The 25,855-nt window shown below is 34.6% G+C and overlaps 1 protein-coding gene across 7 annotated transcripts in view; it reads right to left on the minus strand.

The window, feature by feature from the left end:
- Positions 1-25,855, minus strand: part of LOC111045198 — a 113,468-nt gene that overhangs the window by 33,372 nt on the left and 54,241 nt on the right. For 6 of the 7 annotated variants that reach the window (XM_039420354.1, XM_039420360.1, XM_039420358.1 and 3 more), the window contains exons 5-11: positions 16,490-16,545; positions 10,980-11,110; positions 8,186-8,515; positions 6,623-7,078; positions 4,934-5,169; positions 2,169-2,293; positions 576-674 (exon numbers count right to left, since the gene is read on the minus strand). In XM_039420354.1, coding sequence (XP_039276288.1) covers positions 576-674; positions 2,169-2,293; positions 4,934-5,169; positions 6,623-7,078; positions 8,186-8,515; positions 10,980-11,110; positions 16,490-16,545 — 1,433 coding nt within the window. Of the gene's footprint in view, positions 1-575; positions 675-2,168; positions 2,294-4,933; positions 5,170-6,622; positions 7,079-8,185; positions 8,516-10,979; positions 11,111-12,636; positions 12,768-16,489; positions 16,546-25,855 lie in introns of all 7 variants that reach the window. The other variant, XM_039420355.1, reaches the window with a different exon arrangement.

The following is a 25,855-nucleotide window of genomic DNA, read 5'->3' on the forward strand; positions in this document are numbered from 1 at the left end:
AAGTGATTACACAGATGTGTGGAGAAACCAGTCTATTGCTGTATTTCCATAAGCTCTATAGTTTCAATCAGGTACTTGTGGATGAGAATACTGCGTGAGGTCTGCTGTGTTCAGTAATTACAGTTAAATGCATTACTAACAATGACCACACAACTAGTCATATAATTTCCAAAACTTAAAATTAATGTCAAATGAAATTTATGATGGGAATAAAATGATTTATTCATTGTTTAGTCTACGTTCAAATTAAATTTCGAAAACTAGAAAATTGAACATAGAATGAAATAAAGAGAAAATAGTGTAAAGTTTCAGCTATTTTGAATGATTTAGGAATGTTTCATTTCGTCGAGGGAAAAAGTTTCCAATAATTATAGAAATGAGGAAATAAGTATTGTCATAAAACGTACGACTACGCCCCGTTTCGGAAAGCCAAATTTCTGACTCCAGCTGTTTAAAGAATAGATCTTAGTTAAATGCCGAGCTCGGAAACCGGCCCTTTATGTTCTAGGGCATATTGTTTCCTGGATGGTAGTACTGATGAATAATTTGAAAATTGAAAAACGAAATATTCTCACCTTGAGTCTTGACCTTGTTCATGAGAGCTTGATCATCATCAGAAAGCTGCAATTTGCGCAATTGACTTAGAGGGACACCTTGGCTGTTGTACGGCATATCTAAAATTACAAGAACACAAATTACACTCTTTGAAATATTTTATCATTTTTCACTTAAAATAATTAGTGTAGAGATTTAATGCTTACAAATTCTCATCCTCCACGAAAACAAAAGAAAAGAGACTTCCTATTCCTGAGGAGTCCATGTCCAATTCAAATTGAAAATGTCAAAAATTACATCATAGTCGAATCAAAAACATCCATCTCTGTAAATAGAATGTTTTTCAAAAGCATTGCTTCAGTAATGAAAAATTAGTTTCAACTGTCTACATTGAAAAGGTAAGTGGATTCCTTCAACATTCTTAGCAACTAACTATTCTTCCACAAAATAATATAATTAAAATAATCAATTTTAACTGAAAAGACTTGAAGCTGTTGCAGCCATCAAACAAAAATGAATTATTTCCAATTTTTATCAAGGATTGAAATTAGAGTAACAACTGAATCTAGTTTCTCTCCATTTGAATGAATGGTTGTGACAACATCGAGTTTTTCATTCCACCATTAGTTACAGGGTGTGCATAAATTATTGAACACATTTCATTGGTAAAAAAATATACAATCAAAGTATAACAATCAATACCCATGTAAGTACATGTAGGGCCGGTTTTCGAGCTCAGGATTTAGCTACTAGACTTTAAACTGCTGAAGTCAGAAAATTGGCTATCCGAAACGGGGCGTAGTCGTAGTTTTTATGAAATCTTAATTTTCTCATTTCTATATAATCGGAAAAGTTTTTCCTTGACGAAATGAAGCATTCCTAAATCATTCAAAATAGCTGAAACTTCTTTACACTATTTTCTCTTTATTTTATTATTACAATATTATTAACCATTTGAAATTGGCTTTTCAATAAATCAATACCCATGTAAGTACACGTAGGGCCAATTCAATTTTCTAGTTTTTCGAAATATAATTTAAACGTAGACTACGACTATGCCCCGTTTCGGGGGGGGGGGGGGATTTTACACTATTTTCTCTTAATATCATTTTGTGTTCAATTTTATAATTTTTTGAAATTTACTTTCAACTGCGACTACGTGCCATTTCGGAGAGCCAATTTTCTGACTCCAGCTGTGTCTAGAACTCAGCTATATCCCGAGCTCGGAAACCGGCCCTAATTCGTTAGTTTTTTAATCATCTATGAAATGTTTTCAATAATTTATGCTCACTCTGTACCTACAGTGTGTGTATCAACAACACACTGTTAACTATTGGCAGTAATTGAATGGCTGCCAGGAAAAACGTTATAAGCGCCAAAATTTGAGTAGGCTACTAGATTTTTTTATGGAAAAACGTTCCTTGTACTCTTTCCTATCATGTAGTGACTCCTATAGATAAATTTAATAACTTTTACTTGTAGTTATTGATGGGAGAAGTTTTAAAAATACTTTTTAAATATCCAAAAAATCAACATTGAAAAGTTTTTGCTAGTTCTTGTAAAATTTGAGAAGGGCGCTTGTAATGGTTTTCCTGGGAGCCATTTTGACTCACCTTCAGCAGGACTGTAGGCGTCAGTAACTTTCTGCAGTACTCTGAATGAGCGAGACTGTACGGGAGCTCCAGGATCTTCCTGATTTGCCCATCCTTGTGGCTGACTCCTGCCATCCACTGCCGAACTACAAAATTGAAATACATTACTTGTATCCTATTATGTATCATCATAGAAAAAAAAATAGAATGAAAGGATACCGCATGGTATAGGTCAGGGATATCCAACCTACGGCCCACGGGCCACATCCGGCCCGCGGATAGATTTTGTCCGGCCCGCCGAGAGTTATTGCTACAGATTTTTGAAAATATATTATATTTATACACATTTTTGACAACAGCTGTGAGTTCAGCACTCTTCTCTAACCAGCCACTCCATTTCTTAATAAGAGTAAAATTAGCTGTAAACAAGCAGCGATCAACCATTGTGAGATATTAGCAAATGGTCTGCACGGACTGTACATGTCTCTCCCAGAAAAAAACTCTAAAAACATTAAGAAACCATGCTAAAGCTATGTTTTCTCTTTGTGGATCTACCTACAAGTGTGAGCAGACATTTTCAAAAATGAAGTTTGTTGAATCCAAATACATATCTTCCTTGTCAGATGAACATTTGAAAACAATTTTAATGATCGGAACCGTTTGATCTTAAATGGGCGGACATTTCAAGTGGAAAAGAAATGCGATCTTCTCACTAAAAATAAGTATTCTATTTTAGTTTGGTAACTTTCTGTGAGCTCGTGTATTGTCAAGTTGTCTTATTACCATAAAAAAGTTATTAGCATTTTGTTTAACTTGCTAAATTCATGCATTGTCAAGTTTTCTTATGACCTTTTTACACTCAATAAATTGGACTTTGTATTGAAATGAAATGGTTTGTTTCTTCCTGTGTTTTAATTAAACCTATTCAAAACTCCTCATATTATTTTAATGGAAATATAATAATTTTACACCCCCAAATCCCCCGTCGTGTGTGACCCACAAGTCAAATTCACGTACATCCTTGTTATTGGCCCTCTAAGCCTCCAATAATTAACAATGTGGCCCTTAGATAAAAAAGGTTGGAGACCCCTGGTATAGGTCGTTATGTTCCAAATTTCACAGTTAACTCAAGCCGATTACTGTCGACTATTGCCTAACTATCACTGGTCATTACATGTATCATCATAGAGAAAAGATAGCATGAGAAGATATCCCATGGTACAGGTCGTTTAGTTTATGTTTCAAATTGCACTAAAACTCAAGCCGATTACTGTCGACTATTGTCTATTATTACTGTCATCTTGGAATCGGCAGAGATCTTGAAGAATCGCCTTTTAATCATTCACTAAGAGGGAAAATTGCTCAGAACAAAGATATTTGTATTATTCAGAAGTTGGTAGGCATGCTATTGAAGTGAGAATGGTTTTCATTCATGAAATATGATCCTATAATGAGGTCCACGTTATAATGGCAGTGTTTGATTAGTAATGGTATTGCTATCCTTGTCTATCATTCAACAAAGCGAATAGCGCTATCTCTCTATCGCTTTGCTCTGTTGCCATATCGGCTTTTGACAATGTAGAATTGACATTAATTAACAAAATATTTCATCTTTATTATGGAAATTGATTATGAAATTATTGGAAAATATTATTTATTGCCTGATAAAATATAATCGATTTTTTGCAATGAGAATGAACAATTAATATTACATTAATAAGCCTGTATCAGCTACCGTCAAGAAGGCATTGACAAGACAGAGGATCGGCAACGTTGATCTCCTATATTTCTCCACTGCTATTATAACGTGGACCTCACTAGAGTAGTGTATGATTTCTTTCGACTATTTTTCTCATTTGACCTTGCCGACTCCGGCTAACACAATCAAAATACATTTTTCCACTTATTAGTCGAATTCGATGAAATCACTTTTCCCAACTTATCTAAATAATACAGTATTCAACGACAAGAGAAAACCACTTAAACAAACATCTTCACTCGGCAACTGAGAACAGAGCGAAAATAGCTCTGTCGGCTCACAGATGTGTTTGGTGTGAACACAAACTCTGCGGACGTTCAGATAAATAGCTTGGTCTGAACCTTAGACCAGATATATAGAATGAATTCTACAAGGTCTATAAATACAGGTCATGATACGATCCCGTGATGCATTGCAAAATCTCCACTTTGTGGGATTCTAGTTTACCAATTTTCAAATTGATCAACTGTTACCATTATAGATTATAATATACAACATGATGTGTTATTTGCAAAAACCTTAGAGGTATCATCTTTAAGGTCTTTGGTTATCTGTAATTTTTTTCAAGGGATATTGCTTGGCTTTGAATTGTAAAATAAATTCTTCCAACAGAATAATAGTATTTAGATTCCAACTAGGAACTGAATTGTTAATTTTTAGATTTAATTGATTGGGAACTTTAAACTGTTTTTGAGGTTAGCCTCTTGCAAGGACGATCCTCCTTGGCCTCTTGTCCCAATGCCTTATGAATCATAACATGTTACAGGAATAAGAACAATTTTTAAATATAATTGAACCATTTATTGTTGAAATTTCATTACTAAAAAATCGAAAACCTGAATTTACATATCATCTGAACCAAAATATGGTTTTTAAAATACATAATGCATGATTTTGTTACGTGCAAATTGAATTAGACTGGGTTTTGAAATGTGCTGCCTTGAAAATCCCACAAAATGGCCGCTCCATAAGGAACACGGGTGTCTTGACCTGGTTTTTATGGACCTTTATGTGATTATACACTCACTTTTCATTAGCATTGGCATATTGCGGGTTGTTCTTGTTGTGTACATAGACTGGCCTGCGCTGCTGAAACTGTTGTTGCGGTTGTTGATGCTGCTGTTGTTGTTGTTGCTGTTGTTGGTAGTTGAACTGAGGCGCATGTGGATTGTAGTGGGGAGATGAAGACGGGGATGGGGATGCCTCCAACTGTATTGGTATTATCCTGGTATTCGATGGCTGCGGAGTCTCACGGCCTTCGATCTGTAATCATTTCAATTGCATTTGTTCAAATAAAAATCGAGCCTCAAATTCTGACATTCAATAACTTTTTTATGTGTGCACAGAATTTGATGATTTTTGTTTAGTTGTCTTTGTTATGTTCAGGAGCAGGTTTATGGCCTATCAAATTTATGATCAGACTTCAGGACTCTTTCCTACGGTCCTTCGAAGTTTACATGTAATCCTCATAGAAGAAGATTTGTGTGCTGGCCACACACAGAAATGCTGTGAAGAATCAGCTGTTATAATCATTGCGTCATACAACAGCCGTCGGTAGATCTGTTTTTTATTTTTGTTTCTTTCTACTGATTCACAAAATTTCGATTCTAATAATAATGCAGCGGTGCGAACGACGTCCAAACTTGGATCGTAGAACTCGAAATGCTGTAAATTTGGAATATGCACGGGAAAATCAGCAGCAAGGAGATAATTATGTCATTCAATTTCCCAGCAAGCTGCAACTGTAGCTTCAACTATAGCCTATCTAAAAATACAAACTGCTGTACAACTGACTAAGCAGATAGGAAGTCCATATTGAGATATAAAATACTGATTGTTGGATAATTTTCGTAAAAATATAGTGCATCACATTAAGCTAAGACTAAGCACACCTGAGGAGGCGCGGCTTGGTGATACAAAGTGTTGATCTTATGGGGATTGCCTTATCACACCGTTCCACGCCATGTCCGATTCAGTGTGTGTGAGTTCTTCTATTCAAACCAATATAAGCAAGAACCAATAGATGCAAAACGCCGCATCGCGCCTCCTAAGGTGTGCATCCAGCTAAAGTTTGTCATGAGATGCATCAACTATTTAGCAGTACGAAGTTCGCCGGGTCAGCTAGTTAATGAATAATTATCATTAAACGAAAATCCCAATTGAATGCTGTAAATCACCCCGAAGACTTCTGCTACTGCAAATATTAACAACAGGGTAAACAGCTAGATAGAAATTCGATGAGCGCTACTACACGAAAAGTATTTGTCAGTTCAAATAATTCCGGGTTGACAAATAATATTTGTATAGTAGCGCTCATCGAATTTCCAGCTGTTTAACCTGCTGTCAATATTTTTTATTTGTAAGAATATTATATTTAAATATCCTATTCTATGGTCAATATGAAATTACAATATTGTTGTAAATTGTTGTTTTTTGAGAAGTAGAATAGGTTTTATGATATAGAAAGGGTAGGCTACTATACTACTAGCTACTTTTAATAAGGGTAGGCTACTTTAAATAGCTATCATAGTTTCTTTTCAATCATTGTCTTGTGTGTTTGACATTATTTGTCAATAAAGCTTTTTTGGCAATAAAGTACAAAGTATTCGTTGTATATTGTGACGAAGCTAATGCTAGGTTACAATAAAACTTATTCTATTCTATATCTTTATATTTTTTTAACATGAAAGTCACCCTTGATATTCATAATCAATACCTGTATAGGTATGATCCTGGTCTGCGCCTGGTTGTGAGACGGGCCATAAGCAGGGGGCGGCGACGAGACAACCACAGGTGAAACAGGAGACTGGGGCGGCTCCCGGTTGACAACCACCCAAGGCGGCTGCTGCTGTTGCTGTTGCGGGGCACTGTTGCGCGTCATCCATGGCGCAGGCGACTTGTTCACTTGTTGCACATCATTATGCGCGTCATGTTGAGCATCATTATGTGACACATTGTTGCGTGTCATCCAAGGCGCAGGCGACTTGTTGACTTGTCGCACATCATTTTGCGGGTCATGTTGCGCGTCTTGTTGCACCGGCGGCACATACAGTGAGCCGAGCTGCGATCTAGTGGGCTGTGATGGCGGCTGCTGCTGGACTGGAGGCACATAGATGCTGCCCGTGTTCTGTGATACGGGGCTGGGCGCAGCTTGTCGCTGCACGGGCTGCAACTGAATGAATGCAACCAATATACACCGTGTCCCACGAAGAGGTTTACACGTTTGATTTTATTCTACTTGCCTATTCATGCACCGTACTTTTTTCAAATTCTACACAGTTTACAAAGTAGGTTCTAAAAATATTCTGGGAAAATTTCAACTCCCTAACCTTCATAGAAACAAAATGGTCGCATATTGAAAAACGATACTCTAAGAACATTAAAAAGGTGTTTTCGGTTAAATAAAATATTTTTATTGTTGCACTTTAGGTGAATATAACTTTTAAATAAAAAACTAGAACATAGCCTAATAAAACACCTTAAAGTCCAAAATTATTCAAATTGAAATCCATCCACAGCAACACACTGATAACAGCGCTTAAGGCTGTTCGATACACCTTTTTATTTTTATTCAAATTGGATAATCTTTTTCAATATAATTGTTAAGATCATTATAAGAGTGAGAAAAAGTGGCAACTGAAATTTTCAAGTGGTCTAATAAGCAAGTTATGGGTTGTTGAAGTGCTAAACTCTGTTTTCTTTCCAGATCATAAACGGTTTCGAAATTTTCCATTGGAGTTATCTTTGAAAAATATCGAAAAACTTTGAAAAATGTCACCAGTAGAAAGTTTATTTTTAGCCTTTGCACAGTCTCAAGTGCCACAATAACTGCTTCAAGCCTGTTGTTCCTTTCCCAATCATTCATAGTTGAGAATTATATTGTATCTTAAAATGTATAAATGAATAAATCAACCGCAATTCACTTTTCATTAGCTGATTATATCTGTATCTGCACAGAAACAGTGAGGTACAGTCCGGGTCCTGTAGCTTTGCCTATCAACGGAGGGCCACTAGAATACAATACTACCCGCTCACAAACATCCAACATTTTTGAAAATGTATCTTCACATAAGCAACATATGCTCTTCTGTGTCGTCTCAAAAGCAACGTGTTGCATCCGAAAAGATACACAATGAGCTTGATAGCTTGATGATAAACAAATCGAAAAACTTCACCAGTAGAAAAGTTTATTTCTAGCCTGTGTACAGCCTCAAGTCTGTAAGCAGCTTCGACACACTGGCTTGAAAGTTTGTTAGAGGTTGCGGCTGGCAGTTCATACCTTGGGCACAGCGAGAGGTTGCGGCGGCTGCGGCGAGGTTGCCGACTGCGGCGGTGCGGGAGGTGGCGGCGGCGGAGGTTGCGGCGGAAAGACAGGCACAGCCATCTGCGGCGGCATGGATAGCGGCCTGGGCTGGGCGGCGGGTCGCGGTTGCGGCTCGCCTGCGGCTGCGTCTTCGGCGTGCGCGTTGCGGTTGATGCGTCGCGCCATCCGCGGCGAGCGGATCTCGGACAGGTCGAGTCCGCCCGGTGTGTAGGTGAACGGCTTCTTGTCTTTGGTCATCATCGCGTTCTGGATGGCTGCCGGTGGTTCTCGGCGCACGTCTGCTATCTACAACACAAAATTCAATTCAATTCATTTGTCATAACAATACTTAATTGACTAAAACGGCTTCTTGACCCATTCCGAGCTACTATGGGTTGTATAGTGAGGTCCACGTTATAATGGCAATAAATCAGTATGTTGTTCTTCAAATCTTGGAGGGTCTTTGAACGGTTCATATCGACATGGAAAACTTTATACGGGGGCAAATCAGGAGATCGAGCCGGCCAATACAAATCGCCTCTAATTGAGATAAGGCATTCTGAGAAGTATTCCTTTGAAACAGCCATTTTGTAATTCATATCCATTTTGTATGGATGGAAATGAAGTTCTTCGTGAAGAATCCTCCTCACAGAACGATCAGAAAGTCCAAAGGCTGACACATGTTTGCGTGCTGAACGCCTTGGAGATATAGTTTTACGACTGATTTACGACTCACACTGGCGCACAAGGAATCTTCCTTTTGCCGGTGTTTTTGCCTCACCTACTGTACTTATGCATGTGATCATAAATTGAATCTTCATTTTAAAACTATTATTTATAATATAAAGGATATCATTTCGTTATTATATCTAATTAAATAAATGTTTTTTTTTAAGATTACGTCCTAAAGACTCCAGTCATGGAGTATAAGACAAGTCATGTTATTGCATAATAATTCTAACACTAAGTAGTTCAACCTAGTTTAGGTTTGAAAGGAATTCTTGTACACTATAAAAATCTCTATCAACTAAATATTTTTTAATTTGATTTTTGAAAATCTTCAAATCATCATTACTTTTCAAGATTTGAGGTAGCTTGTTATAAAATTTCCTATCAATATAATCTGGTTTTGTTCAAATAACCTACTATTGTGACCCATTATATGATAATCTGCTCTGTTTCGCGTATTATACTCATGAACATCTGAATTCTGGATCACACCACTCGTTTTCACATGCATTACAACTTCATATACATACAAAGATGGCACAGTTAAAAGACCAAGCTTTTTAAATAAAGGCCTACAAGAGTCTAACCTATTCACTTTCTCTATACATCTGAGTGCCTTCTTTTGAATCTTAAACACCCTGTCCATATTTTGTTGAGATGAATTACCCCATACTAAAATAGCATACCTAATATGAGATAGTATAAGTCCATGGTAAGCAGTTAACAGTAGTTTTTTATCATTCACAATCAGCTTAAGGACAAAGAAACAGACTACAGTCCAAAACTTCTTTTCATCCCAATTTCATAAAATAAATTGTCCAAAAAAAGGTTATGTGCGACTTTCCATTCTTCACTAATTTTCCACATTGAAACAAAACACAAACACTTGAGACAATTAATAATTTTGAATTTAGAAAGATTATTAAGATCCGAATTTATAACAAAATTACTTCTAATTAGTACTCGAAACTGTAAAATGAATATTAATTTGAAATATTTTGTTCCGAAAATTAAAACAATCTTCCCCAATTTGTTTCAAGATTCACTGTAAACAGTCAAATTTAAAGAAAAGCATTGATTTTATTTATGTGGCGTTTAAATAATGGATCTTAATGAATTCAGTGAAGCCTTCAATAATACATAATTAACGGTATAAATTATTTTTGTTAACAGTCTACTATTACCTTGAAAATAGACACAAAGTATGAAAACTTCACTATTTTGTAGATTATTATTTTATAAGGAACTAGCCGTCAGGCTCGCTTTGCTCGCCATATCCGTCTAGCAAGGGAGGTCCACGCCCTGGACCCCCGACTGGATCGTCCAAGAATGAGATCAGCAGGCTCGCTTCGCTTGCCTGCATTTTTCATTTGAGCATTTTTATCATATGTTAGGACGATCCAGTCGGGGGTCTAGACTAAACGTCTGGCTAAACGGATATGGCGAGCGAAGCGAGCCTGACGGCTAGTGATATAATATTCCCAGGAATAGCTCTGATTGAAGTAGCAGTGCCCAATCAATTTTTCCGCGATAAATGCATTTCAATCTTCAACTTGGTGCCAACCTAACAAAGTCAACTCAACTTAATGCCAACCTGACAAAATTATGAATTTAGTTACCAGTTAAAAACTGTTTCGAAGAGGTACTCTCTCTAGATTATAGTTCTATATTAAAATATATGGTATGGCCTTTTCTCAATTATAATTAAGAGAATAAGAAGAATATACATGCTAAAAGACGAACTTTAAACCCTTAAAAACCACCCTTAGAGTTAAAATATTGCCAAAAGATTTCTTAGTGCGCCTCTAAAGGGCCAACTGAACATACCTACCAAATTTGAACGTTTTTGGTCCGGTAGATTTTTAGTTCTGCGAGTGAGTGAGTGAGTCAGTGAGTGAGTGAGTGAGTGCCATTTCGCATTTATATATATAGAAGATCACAAGAAGACAATAAATATTATGTATCTACTTAATTCGAGTAAAAAATTAAAATTAAAGACTATTATAACAGAATAAAATATAATTTCTTCAAGTAGAATTACCTCAGTTTTGAGTCTCATGTTGGGAATATGTACAAGTCCTAATGGCGGCGGAGGAGGTGGTGGAGGGGGAACACCCCCCTGACTCATCATGGGAGGAGGAGGAGGAGGTGGAGTTGGCACTGTCGAGTCATCTGCAAAATAAAACAATCAAGTAATAAAATTAATCAATCAATCAAATAAAATTAGCATTTGAATCACACAATCAACACTTTTTACACATTAATTCGATATAATGTGTAACACATAATTCGATAGAATTGACTCAGTAAAAGTAGCGTTCTCACAACTTGGAATCTTGACAGTTTATGGCCAATACATTTTTGATGTTATTATCTTCTTCAAGAACATTGCTTGTACAAACTTAAGGAATAATACGCACAATTATAATACGCGTTTCGGTCGAATTACAGAAAGACACAGATACATATCTTTGAGAAAAAAACAATTTACAGAGGAGAGAAATAGTTTCTGAAGCTACCAACTAGTTTAAGAGTATTAGAAGATTCTCAAATATTTAGAAAGAACTTGAAGGAATATCTGGTGAGCTTATCGTTGTATTCGTTATATGAGTTTGACGCTATTTTTAAATAAATTATAAATTTCTTTGTAGTCTAGAGATAGCCTAGCCCTAGAGTTGTAAAATCTTTGACACTATTCATATGTACTTGTACATTATTTAATGAATAAAGACTAAAAAAAAAAAAATAATAATAATAATAATAATAATAATAATAATAATTTCTCTGTTTGCCAATGAATTGCAACCAGAGGAGTTTATTGAAAAAACATATACATAATTGGTATATTATACATACAAAATTTCTAATACTAAACTTAGTGCTAATTATTATTTTATAAGGAACTAGCCGTCAGGCTCGCTTCGCTCGCCATATCCGTCTAGCAAGGGAGGTCCACGCCCTGGACCCCCGACTGGATCGTCCAAGAATGAGATCAGCAGGCTCGCTTCGCTCGCCTGCATTTTTCATTTGAGCATTTTTATCATATGTTAGGACGATCCAGTCGGGGGTCTAGACTAAACGTCTGGCTAAACGGATATGGCGAGCGAAGCGAGCCTGACGGCTAGTGATATAATATTCCCAGGAATAGCTCTGATTGAAGTAGCAGTGCCCAATCAATTTTTCCGCGATAAAATGCATTTCAATCTTCAACTTGGTGCCAACCTAACAAAGTCAACTCAACTTAATGCCAACCTGACAAAATTATGAATTTAGTTACCAGTTAAAAACTGTTTCGAAGAGGTACTCTCTCTAGATTATAGTTCTATATTAAAATATATGGTATGGCCTTTTCTCAATTATAATTAAGAGAATAAGAAGAATATACATGCTAAAAGACGAACTTTAAACCCTTAAAACCACCCTTAGAGTTAAAATATTGCCAAAAGATTTCTTAGTGCGCCTCTAAAGGGCCAACTGAACATACCTACCAAATTTGAACGTTTTTGGTCCGATAGATTTTTAGTTCTGCGAGTGAGTGACTGAGTCAGTGAGTGAGTGAGTGAGTGCCATTTCACATTTATATATATAGAAGATCACAAGAAGACAATAAATATTATGTATCTACTTAATTCGAGTAAAAAATTAAAATTAAAGACTATTATAACAGAATAAAATATAATTTCTTCAAGTAGAATTACCTCAGTTTTGAGTCTCATGTTGGGAATATGTACAAGTCCTAATGGCGGCGGAGGAGGTGGTGGAGGGGGAACACCCCCCTGAGTCATCATGGGAGGAGGAGGAGGAGGTGGAGTTGGCACTGTCGAGTCATCTGCAAAATAAAACAATCAAGTAATAAAATTAATCAATCAATCAAATAAAATTAGCATTTGAATCACACAATCAACACTTTTTACACATTAATTCGATATAATAATAATAATTTCTCTGTTTGCCAATGAATTGCAACCAGAGGAGTTTATTGAAAAAACATATACATAATTGGTATATTATACATACAAAATTTCTAATACTAAACTTAGTGCTAATTATGATACCCCACTATAATAATATGTGTCGAGGTGATCATAATATTCTTTTCTAAAACATTTGTATAAAAAATGTAATTAGTAATTTTAGTTATAAAGGTTTGTTAGTTATTAAAGGTAGAATAAAAAGAAGACAGTAGTTCATCCTATATCCTATTTACAATGAGCTCCTCAGTGTAGTAAATGCGAGTATCATATAACCAATTCCGTGCTGCTCTTTTAAATCTATTTATATTTATTTCGACCTTTGAGATCTGCGGAATTTTATTGTAAATTCTAGGACCTGAATATTGTACAGATCTCTAACCAAAAGCTGTGTTCATTCTGGGAACGAGAAGAAAATTCAGATTTCCAATTCTGGTGTTGTGGCTATGGAATATTTATTAAGTCGGTAAAATTATTTGAATTCTTCTTAATATGAATTACTAAAACTAATACATAATAACTGTCTGACGCTGAGAACTCTACTTTCGGTGAACAATTCACTTGTTGGAAAACGGTTGTTTCTGTTTGTCATAACCTTAAGAATACGTTTCTGAGCTTTGAATAGTTTCTGAGCTTTGATACATTGAATCTATTAAGATGTAATTTGCTGCACCCCAAACCTACATATCTCAAAAGTGACTCTACAATCATAATGTTAGGCATTACTTGATAATGGCATCATATAGGCGAAACATGTTGTGAGTTTGAAAAGGGGACTTAGATTTCTATTTTCAAGTGTAGCCCTATGGAGAAAAAGACAATTTGATGTGATATTTATTCATATTAATACTATATATCATAGGCTATTTAGAATAGCATTCACAAACGTCATAAATATTATCATTAAGAAAAGATAGCATTAGAAGATATCCCATGGTAAATGGGATCGATTATTACTGTTTTGGTCGGGTGAGAGTGTAAGAACGGCACAGTATGAAAGACTACCAACGTCACATAGCTTAACGAAAAATAACTGCTTGGAATATCAACAGTGAAATTTGGAGCAAAACCTAGAAATTTATGAGATTTCGGGTGAACAATTAATTAATTTTTGAACAATTAATTTTTTGTTGACATTAATAAATTGAATTGAAAAAATTGAAATTGAATTGAATTTGAATTGTTCTTTCTGTTCCGTATGTAATTTGATTTTTAATATGTTTTGGCAAAATAAAATAAAACTGATTTGAAACTCCCTATACCTTGTGATAGATATCATTCTTATCCTATATTTTCTCTATGTTATACCTAATTCAATACACAACAATTATAAATATAATATTATACAACAGTATTTATAATAATTTGAAACATAAAATCAAAGATTAATCAGCCAGTTTGTAATAAGCCAAATTTCAAACAATTTGAAAGCTCATAAAAAGTTCAAAAACGTCAAAGGAGAAAAATTATATGAATCTTATTGGAAATTTCTTCCTCTTCCCAACCATAACCTTAGAATTAGATTTTGACTGATAGTTGTTCAGTTATTCAAAAATATCAAAAACCAATGAATCTCAAAAACTGGGGTCGATATAAGAAAATTTTACTGAACATTTTTTGTTGAAATTTCATATTGACGTTTTACAACAATATTGAAAAATCAATATATCTCAAAAACTGAGGTCGATATGAGAACAATTTACTGTACATTTTCTATTGAAATTTCATGTAGAATCTATTGTCCTCGGCTGTTACACATTTCCTGGGACACCTGTATATGGACATCTCACAAGCAATCATTCCTTCACCCTTATACTGAATGACTCTAGTGACTGAGAATCCCTTATATTTTATTTACAACAACAACAATATTGTTGGATTATATTCATGGCAAGGCGTTGAATAGTTTTTTCCAATATATTTCGGATTCAGCTCATAGAAGTTTGTCCTATCCTGTTCAGTACATTTGTGTGCCTTGTGCTAAGCTGGTGGATGTCAGCTCCTATCACCTATCCATTTTTCAATTTATTGCAGTAAACAGCGACATTATGAACGTGAAGACTACAAATATAAATAAATTGCATTTTTTCCGAAATCAACCTTGTTTCTTCTGGTAAATAGTGGACTGTATTTCGTTTATTAATCTCAGATCTAACCTTGTTTTCAACACGGAGACTGAGACAAACACATGAAACCAAAAACACTCACCTCAACAATTCTATCCCGCTATCACCATACCAAATTTGAGTATTTAGGTAATAGGAAAGGGGAGCAAGAGAAAATAATATTGGGAATTTGGAAGGAAAAACACTCAAACCTGACAAAACAGCGATCGTAGATAGGCGGCCCTGTTCCCCGCTTGTTTCAATTTAAATATTTAGATTTACTTCCAAAAACCGCCGCCAGATGGCAGCATTATACAACCCGCGAACTCTTTAAATTCTATTAATTGGCCACAGCAAACCTACTCAACTATGGGAAACCCATGTTCTAGAGCAGGTGTAATAGTAATACAATTACATTTAGAGTGGGGTGCAAATACATTGGGTCAGTGAGCTCACATATTGTTCGAAATTATGATTTCTATAATTATGTCTTCCAGTTGCTGTGATCCAGTTTTTAACGGCGCATTTAAATGTTCTTTAGTTTTCTATTATCTTGATGTGTACAGGGAGTAAATTGTGGTATTTTGGTGCTAGGTGGTTGAAGTGTCGTTGGTATGTTGCCTTCCTAGCCACGTTCGTGATAATAAGGCTTCTATCTCTTGTGTTATGACAGTGGTTTCTGTTTTGAAAGCTCTTTGGGTTTTTGTGTAGTCTGCAAATAATTTCTAGGGAGTAGAGTTGTCTTGCGTCCATCACACCAAACTCATTGTAGAGCTGGTCTGACGGATAACGAGGTGGCTTCTGCTTGATGATTTCAATTATTATTAGTTTTTGCACTTTTATAAGGGGGTCGAGGTCAACGTAGTTTGTTCCTCACCATCCTACAATTCCGTAGGTAAGCAAAGACTGAGTGCCGGTTGCACGAAAGCCGGTTAGATTTTAATGATTAATTCCACGAGAACCAATCAGAATTGCCGTCTTATAAAAAAAGGCCTTCTCTGATTGGTTCTTCTGAAATTAATCATGATTAAAATTTAACCGGCTTTTGTGCAACCGGCACTGAGTATTCTATGTGATGTATAATTGAATGAAACTGTCAAAAAACCACAGATTTATTGATACTTAGAAAGACCGGTTTCGGTATCAATAAATCTGTGGTTTTTTGACAATTTCTTAGTCTTTTTCATTCAATATGAATAATTACCACAATATCAACTTCTCAACTACACAAAAAGTGATGTGTAATTGTTTGAATGAATTCATTTTAATAGGAATTTAATTTCTGCGTATTGTAATAGGCTGGTGAATGTCAGCCATTCATCTTTCAATTTATATGAGAATACAGCCACATGATGAACGTAAAGACATTTGACTGTAATTGTGTTAACAATTTTTATGACAAATTATACAGAGTGGAACAGGAAAATTTAGAAGAAGTGTGTTTGAAAAATGTAATTAAAATTTCTTTCACTTACGGTACGCTGTGGCAGACGGAGAATTTCCCCCTCCAGATATTTGGCTCTGTTGTCGTCTGAAAAACAAAGAAAATAAATTTAATTAAAAGTGACAAACAAGCTAGTTGTTAAAATTGGAACCTATGAAGTTTAATTATTTCCATACAATTTTCTCTGGTTTAGTATCCTAGTGATGAAAATGGTTCCTCTATGCCAGTATCAAGAGACTTTACGAATGAATTAATCTTGTTTTCACACTATAGTTAGGTCCACGTTATAATGGTAGTAGAGAAAGATAACGTTGCCGATCCTCTGTCTTGTCAATGCCTTCTATAGACGGTAGCTGATACAGGTTTATTGATGTAATTTTAACTGTTCATCCTCTTTTAAAATAATCAATTATATTTTATTAAGCAAGAAACTATATTTTCCAATAATTCCATAATTAAGACCAAATATTTTGTTAATTAATTATTGATTCTACATTGTTGAAAAACAACCTGACAACAGAGCAGAGCGAGAGAGCTATCCGCTTTGTTGAATGATAGACAATGATAGCAATACCATTGCCAATCAAACACTGCCATTATAACGTGGACCTCACTATAGTCAAGTAGCATAGGGACCACACAGTGGGAGTCCACTCCAGGATGCATAGAGCGAAAGTCAGTTCTGTCTAAGGTCAGGTTTAAGGTGAGCAGCGAACCGACCTTAAGGTCAAAGCGCCATATGGCAGCCGACCTCCAATAAATAAAGCTGAAGAACAGTTTATAGTTGAACGTGGTAAAAAAATATAATGAGGACCTCACACAGATATGTTACTCTATAGTGTGTAATACGGCTTTCCTTTTTCAAAAATGTTTTCTATTCCAAGATACAGTACTGTGAAAAATTAATAGGTTGAAGAGTAGTTTGCAGTAGTGAAAATATAATGAGGACCTCACACGGATATGTTACTCTATAGTGTGTAACACTGCTTTCTTTTTTTCAAAAATGGTTTCTATTCTAGGAAACATTTAAAAAATGCACAGATATGTTACTGAAATTGAGATCATAATTCAACAGAATTGAAGCATAAATATAGAATTTCTATTCTATTTTCTAATTTTTCCAATTGGATTTTTGTAATCAGAATTCAAATCCCATGCCACTTACAGCCGATTTAAGCATTGAAAACAAGAGTCAATAGCAGTAAAGGAAACACACTAATAAAACAATATAAAAGTCTTAAAGCACCCTTTCTTTATTTTGTAAAAAAACAACTTTAAAATAGTTTAACAACTAGTTTCGGTGATCACACCATCGTCAGGTTATAAAAAGGTTTCAATATAAATATTTTTTTATAAAAAAAACCTAAAAACCCTTAAAATATAAATATTTAATTCAGGTATAGGTATTAGGTATTAGGTATATATTTAATATAGGTTTAATATGAATATTGTTTTATAAAAAACCTTTTTATAACCTGAAAATTGTGTGATCACTGAAACTAGTTGTTAAACTATTTTTTTTTTTTTAAATAAAGGGTGCCTTGAGACTTTTATATTGTTTTATTAATTTAAAAAGTAGCCCATGTGAATGAAGTGTTTTTAGGAAACACACTCTACCAGAATAACAAACAAGAGAATATTCTCTAAATGAATAAATATTATTCGTTTGTCTGGAATGGTATTGATTTCAACTCAGAACAATCAAGTTTATAGAATAAATAATTTGGAAATTGCAATTGGTCAAATGCTAATTAATGAATAATTATTATAAAACGAAATCCCAATTAAATGCAGTAAATCACCCCGAAGACTTCTGCTACAACAAATATTGACAACAGGGTAAACAGATAGATGAATAATTAATTTTTGTATAGTAGCACTCATTGAATTTACAACTATCTGTTTACCCTGTTGTCAATATTTGCAGTAGCAGAAGTCTTTGGGGTGATTTACAGCATTCAATTGGGATTGAGTTTAATAATAATTATCTATTAATTAGCATTTGAACAAATGCAATTTCTAATTTATTTCCAAATTATTTATTCTATAAACTGGATTGTTCTGAGTTGAAATCAATACCATTCCAAACGAATAATATTTATTCATTTATAGAATATTCTCCTGTTTGTTATTTAATTTTAATTTTCGGTTAAAACTTTTTCGCCACACTGCACAGAAAGCAGCTGTTCTCCAGTCCCTACGTAGATCTGAAAGACCTTCTTTGCAGATAACTCTCCTGACGTAAGAAACAGGTTTCTTTCCGGCCTAGGCCAGAAAGAGTACTCTTTCCAGCCGCTCATGGAAGTCCGTAGTAAATAAGTCATCCGCTAGATTGGGCGAGTGTCAACTTTCTTCATCTGATGTCGCCATTATTTCAGTTCGAATTTGGAATCAAACTAATTCAGCATTTCATTCGCAGCCATTTTTATTCAATTATTTATTGTTGATTAGCGCATTCCGAATTTTCAAAAATGCTTCAAGATGATGACGCCTGTGATATTCCAAGTGAAATTTTAAAAGAATCTGAAATCCTGACTGCAAATCTTCTACCACTAAAATCAAGAGATAGGTACGATAACGAGTATTCTTTATTTTGTATTCTTTATTCATTTTGTCAGCAATACCTGTAGTGTGGCAAAAAATATCGTTCGCACCATGGGCAAAAATGTTTTTCCGGCTCTCAATCTTTTCTCGAAAAACCGATTTCGAGCCGGAAAAATCTCATTTTCTGCTCTAGGTGCGAAATATACTATAACCGTATCACCGGTCTCTGAGACCGGTACGAGAAATTTGCATTGCATTATTAATACACCTTATTTTTTGTTTGGCTCCTCCCACTCAGTAGCTGTTCAATAAATATCAGAGAACAATTACTAGTCGTTTCAGGGTGATTAGAAGAGTCATTCCGAACACAGTCCCAGTTTATTGGTTCATCGTACCGGTCGATACGGTTAGTGTTTCATCAATCCCGGTATTCCCGATCCGTGATACCGGAGGATACCCTCTACGCAACTTTTTTAATGGCTCATCATAGACACCTACATATCATTGATGCAGATTTCAGTGAACGGGTCAAGACAATTTAGTTAGATTTTCAGAGTTGATTTTGTTTTTAGTAAGAGCTAGGTAATAGAAAAAAAAATTGTTAGAAAAATTGAATCAAACACTATTCTTCATTTGCTATGACATAGTGTGTGCGCACTTGGTATATTGGAACTATAAGTACTTGTAAATAGGGTGTTATCCATAAAATTATTTACATTATTTTAGTTTACTCTAAATTTCGTATTTTTAATAAAATATAGGTGATAAAGAAAGTGTTCATTGTTATCCTTACATTTTTCTGAACAAATTATACATAAGAAAAGTATGATAATCAATGAAATTACAAAGAAACTTATGTTTTACCATGAAATTATAAACCTCCGGTCTGAGAGACCGGGTGATAAGGTTGGTGGTTGGAAGAATCATGTTACGGTTAAAGTGTTAATTAATAATAATAAATAATTTGTTTGTCTGGAATGATATTGATTTCAACCCAGAACAATTCAGTTTATAGAATATTGTATCCATGATAAAATACATAAAATATGAACAATCTGGAATGTAGGCCTACACATAATAATTTCTACCAGTTTAGTTGAGCAACAAACTCCTGAGGTTGAGAGTGAATCAGCTCAGAGGATATCGGAGAGAACATCTATGAGAATGCAAGTAAGGTAATAGGAATAACACACTTCCGCACGCATTTACACACTCGCCTGGGGCTGCTGAGAACTGCACGTGTGGGAGAAAGATGGAAAAATGAGAGTGCCGGGATGTTGGAGAGAGACAGAGCAATTGTGCAGCTTGAGATGACCATTTATGGCAGAAAGACGGCTGATCTTAGCGACCTTCTGCCTTTTGCGTTGTATTTCCTTATATCTTCGCGAGGTCGTGGCCAACATTATTTTATTCCTTCTGCATGTCTCCACACACTAGATAATCGAACACCATTTAACGACGTCTGTGTTTCTTCATAAGTCCCGACCATCACCAATAATTATTCACGGAAATGTTTATTTATAAATTATTATTTTCCATTTTGTATCGTAGTATATGGTAGAAATGATAGGAAATGAATCCATGTAGCAATAATTAAAATGAATTAGAAAACAATATGAAGTGAAAAATGCAACAGTTTCAAAAGAATTAGAGAATTAGTTTCAATAGAAAGAGAAACTATGGAGCAATAATTTTCAAGTTATGGTAAACTTAGTAACCTATATGTTAGAACTAGCAGGAACCCGTGCTTCGCAAGGATCTACTTTAAAACTTGACATAATGAAATTTTGAAGAATTGAGAATAGGCCTATAACCATCTTGGTTAATTAAGAATCTATAAGCAAAATTTCAAGTTAATTAGTCCAGTAGTTCAGACGTGATGATGCGTCAGAAATAATTTTCCCATCCCGTACGTGCATAAGCCAGCTCTTTACTTTATATAATTATTATAGATATAGTTAACGACTGCAAGAGATAGGACTGTGGAACAGAATAGTGGTGAAACTATAATAGCGCCAGAAGTGTCTCAAACACAATAGTAGGTGCTACATGAACTTTTTGAAAGTGATTTGAAAAAATGTTAAAACAACAGAACTGAATCCTTATCATTCTACCTTCATTTAGAGAGGCTTTTGTTTGAGCCGAATGGAAATCTATTTATAAAAGATAATTTATTTATGTATTTAACAACAATGACAAAATACCACAACCATAAAACAGGTTTATAGCGCTTACTATTCCATTCCCGAATTTAGATTGCATATTAGTTCAAAAGAGGTTATGATTCTTCAGCAGTTTCATAACAATTTCGAATTTTTCACTTCATACGTGTTTTAAAATTCAAGATTCAAATCAAAAAGTGAAGAAGTATGGAAGAAGTAATAAGTTGAATCCATTTATCAATAATGGTAAACTAAGTAAATGGTGTAGAATAGGAGATAGAACCATGTAGGCCTAGCAATAATAATTATCAAATTAGTAAATGAATTGAAAGGAAATAAATCAATGTAGCTACCATAATGATAGGTTGGTGAAGACGGTGAGCACTTTTTCATATCAGGATATTTACGCTACGTCTGGATTTGACGTCATCGTTCAACGAATACTATTCTATCGAAATGTATATTAAATATTATCAATGTATCAATTTGTTCTTGGTATTATTATAATTAACTGTTCAGATTTATTTGATTGCATTTGACCATTTTTATCTTGAGGAAAAGGTACTTCAGTCCTGATTTAGAACTCCTGAACTTTCAAAGTCAAAAACTACGAGATTAATTAGCAAATTTAACCTCAAATTTAACATTTCTGCCTCTGCTCCAAGCTAGTAACTGTCAACTACATCTGCATCTCGATATCGATGAACATGTAGGCCTATTTTGTTAAAATTTAAATGCAAGAAAATAACTCACATATTTTGTGAAAAAAATATAAAAGTGTAAGGTTTGACAAACACAGATAAGTTAGATCAGATTGAAGCTGAATATTTGCATGTTGTTTCCACTTCGTGTGCCCTAAATAAAATTTGTCTTCAAATTCTTGTAAAGTATTGGTGAATAACATTATTAACGCAGTTATAGATTAGCTAATAAGCGTATACATACAGAAACATAAGTTATAGACTATTGATTGTTGATTGTAATAATGGAATTGAACAAATCGATACATCGATATAATCAATATACATCTCGATAGATTAATATTCGTTGAACGATGACTTCAAATTCAGACGTAGTGTAAACTATCCTGATATGATAAAGTGCTCACCGATCAAGATATGGTGAAGTTCATTCGAAGGCAAGATAGGTATCAGAACACAGAAATGTGGATATGGGTCTAACTTGAGTGTACAGTTCCTTGAATGTTATTTGATTAACATTGGTGTTGCTATCCTTGTCTATCATTCGCTTGTCTAGCACTACCCTTATCTACTACCTCCGCATCGTTGCCATATTGTTTTTCAACAATTTAGAAATATAATTATTCAACAAAATATTCAATCTCAATTATTATGGATATTCATTAATCAATAATTGAAACATATATTTTCTCGACGAACAAAATATAATTCATTTTTTTTTAACAAGAATGAGCCGTCAATATTACATCAGATATACCGGTATCAGCTATCCTCTATTGAGGCAGTGGCAAGGCAGAGAATCGACAACGCTGTTCTCTTATCTCTCTCCACTGCCATTATAACGTGGACCTCACTATAATATGATACACAATATGTTTTCCTCATGAAAAATGCTCAGTTACTCTCAGTTACTTTTTTCTAAAATTCGGAATATCACGTGAATAATTCATCATCATTCTATTTTTAAACTTGTTGAGTTGGCGGCCAATTCTAATAAATATGACACCTACAGAGTGAAAATATCAATTTATTTCGTGATAGAATTTTCAAATAATTGGATTGGTGCAAGTGATGAGGAAACCTTGTAATGAGGCTGGATTCTTGTAGTTGTATAAATACATAGAGCGCTCATAAACTGATAATTTAGTTAGAATATGATGACACAAAGACAATAGAAATAGAAAGCATAAATCATTCAAATTCAGACACACTAATCATCCATCTGAGTCATATATAGCATAGTTTCCGAATAGAGTATGATAATATAGAATGCTCCGATTCGCCCAAACCCATACTATAAGCATCACTATAATTACGATCACATTAGAATAATTGTTTGTAAACATTTGACGTCATAGTTTGTTGAAATGATAATTAACGTTAGTGTTGAGCTATTTGCCAGCCAATAGACTATATCTAGCTTATTTGATAGCTTGAATCATTTGAAACAACAAGAAGATTTCAAGATTATCTTTAATAATTCCTGTAACATTCAGAGCAAGATTTTAGAATCAAACTTTGGTAATATTAGGATTGGAAACGGCATCAGAATTGAAATTAACCTTCAATCTTCAAATCGATAAATTTTAAGACATCAAATAGAATAATACAGCACCAGAAAACTGGTAGCCATGCTTTCTGTAAATTTGCTTTTACTGATCTGTTTTATTTTATTTATTATTGTCTATTGTATGTATTGTATCTGTGCAATGTATTGTATGTTTCTTTAATGTGAATTGTGACTTGGCTATATGTAACTTCTATGTTCAACTGGCCCAATAAAAACTTGAAACTTGAAACTTTAAACTTTCCTTCTTTATAACGTGAATCTCATTATTGGATCAAGAACAGATCAAGATCACTATAGGATCAAGAACTGATCAAGATCAAGATCTGGATCACTATAGGATCAAGAACTGATCAAGATCAAGATCTGGATCACTATATGATCAAGAACTGATCAAGATCAGATCATGGTAGGCCTACTGCACAGTCTGTGAACCATGAAGTTGAACAATGACAAAGATCACAACCTAGAGAATGAGTCGAGGGCAGGTAATCTTCATCTGCTTCACTGCAGTGTCTTTGAGTGGGCGGAAACCAAAAAAATATCAACAGAGATACACTCCTCTTCTCACAAAGATAAAGTCATTCTCTCACAATGACAAAGATTTTTCGGCGCCTTGAAAATTCAAATGGAACTTTGTAAAATACAAATGGAAACAGAGGTAGACAAACTCCATCAGAAGCCCAACACATAAAGTAGTGAACAGCCTAGTTGAATTCAAATTTTCCCTAAATTGAATTAGGTTAAAAAATAATTATATTCGTATAGATTTTATTAGTTCCTCACGAACTATTCACCTCGCCTGAGTATAATCAAATGCAAAAATCAATATTGAGTAATTAATAACATACAATCATACCGGACCATTTATTACTTTTGAAAATAGAAATCTTACAAAAAAATACAGAGTATTGTAATATTTATCCTAATGCAATTTGAATCATTATTAGAAAATGCTATGTAGGGAAAAACTCTCAATATAATCTATTCATGTAAATTATTTTGAAAGGAAATTATTTGTAATTCAATCCACAAAGAGGCACTTAAATAAGGTTAATTTCAAATCTTGTATAATCAATTCGTAAAAAAAGATTACAGTTTTCAGCTTGTCATCCTCTTTCAACTAAACTACACAACCCATAAATAATTTTTCGCGAATGTATGTATGTTGTTTTCACTTGGATTATATATCTATTGTTTATGAATAAATAAAAAAAAATAAACCGTAGAAATTGAAACCCACAGAAAAAGAATTTTCATACAACAGGAGTTCAGTCGGAAATAAATAAATTCGAATTGCAATCTCATGACAATTTTATTGTCTAGACTGGATGAATGAGTATAACAGGGTCACCGTGTCAAACAGTTCCTAGCACAAAAACAAAAGATCAGAAGTTCATGAATCATATCACAGTAGCCTACTATATAGTAGCTGTCATACCAGCCAATGTTCAATTTACATAATGAAACATTCCGTAATCAGCTCTATACAACAGCAGTGACTCACAAACAAATTATTTGGCATCATAAATCCTGTACTGGGTATATTTCCACAGATAGTACAACGGAAATTTACAACACAGTAGCGGAGGTGGAAATCTTACTAGTCAAGCAAAATTGTGTCTTCATTTTTCTAAGCTCTACAGCTCAGTGTGGGCTTTGGCCTGCTCCACAACATTCCTCCAAGCATCTCTATCTTCTCAATCTTCTCGGATCTCATCTTCCCATCTTATTCTCGGTCAGCTCCTTTTTCCTTCTCGAGTGAAGTTTTTCTTTGAACACTATTTTTGGCTTTCAGTATTCATTCATCCAGTGAACATGCCCGAACCATCTTAATCTCTGTTCCTTTGTGAGGCGTACTATACTACTGCCTCTCGTTAATGTATCAAGTGTATCAAACAAAATGTATCTAAATGTATCAGTTTAATGTATCAAACCTACAAAATAGGTCAGGAGTGGAACTCACATAGGTCTGAGACTGCCCAGCATATCACACTGGATTGCGAGAGACTAAGGGCAAGAAGAAGGGCTATGTTTGGCTGCAAGCAACCAGGTGATGAATAGGATGTTAGTTCAAGGAAAAACTCCTGGATCTTGTAAAGGACAAAGGTAAAGGTTGGTTTGCCCAACTAACGTACTTGGGAACACAATAAGCTCCGGTTGACGTGTGGGGTTGTTTGAACCTTTGGATCATTGAGTCCGTCCCTTCAACATAACATAAAGTACCAAGTTCAGCATTGGTACTCCTTCCCCACTCTCCTCCTTCTTCAACAGGACCATATACTTTTCTAAGTACCTTTCGTTCAAATACACTTAAATAGAGATTGTCTTCCTTAGTCAAAGTCCACGATTACAAGTAGTATAAACTTTCAACTATGAAGGTGCGTACAGATCTACGCGCCGCGAACATGATCAATTCACTT

Source organism: Nilaparvata lugens, chromosome 2 (genome assembly GCF_014356525.2).
Source record: "Nilaparvata lugens isolate BPH chromosome 2, ASM1435652v1, whole genome shotgun sequence".
NCBI lineage: Eukaryota > Metazoa > Arthropoda > Insecta > Hemiptera > Delphacidae > Nilaparvata > Nilaparvata lugens.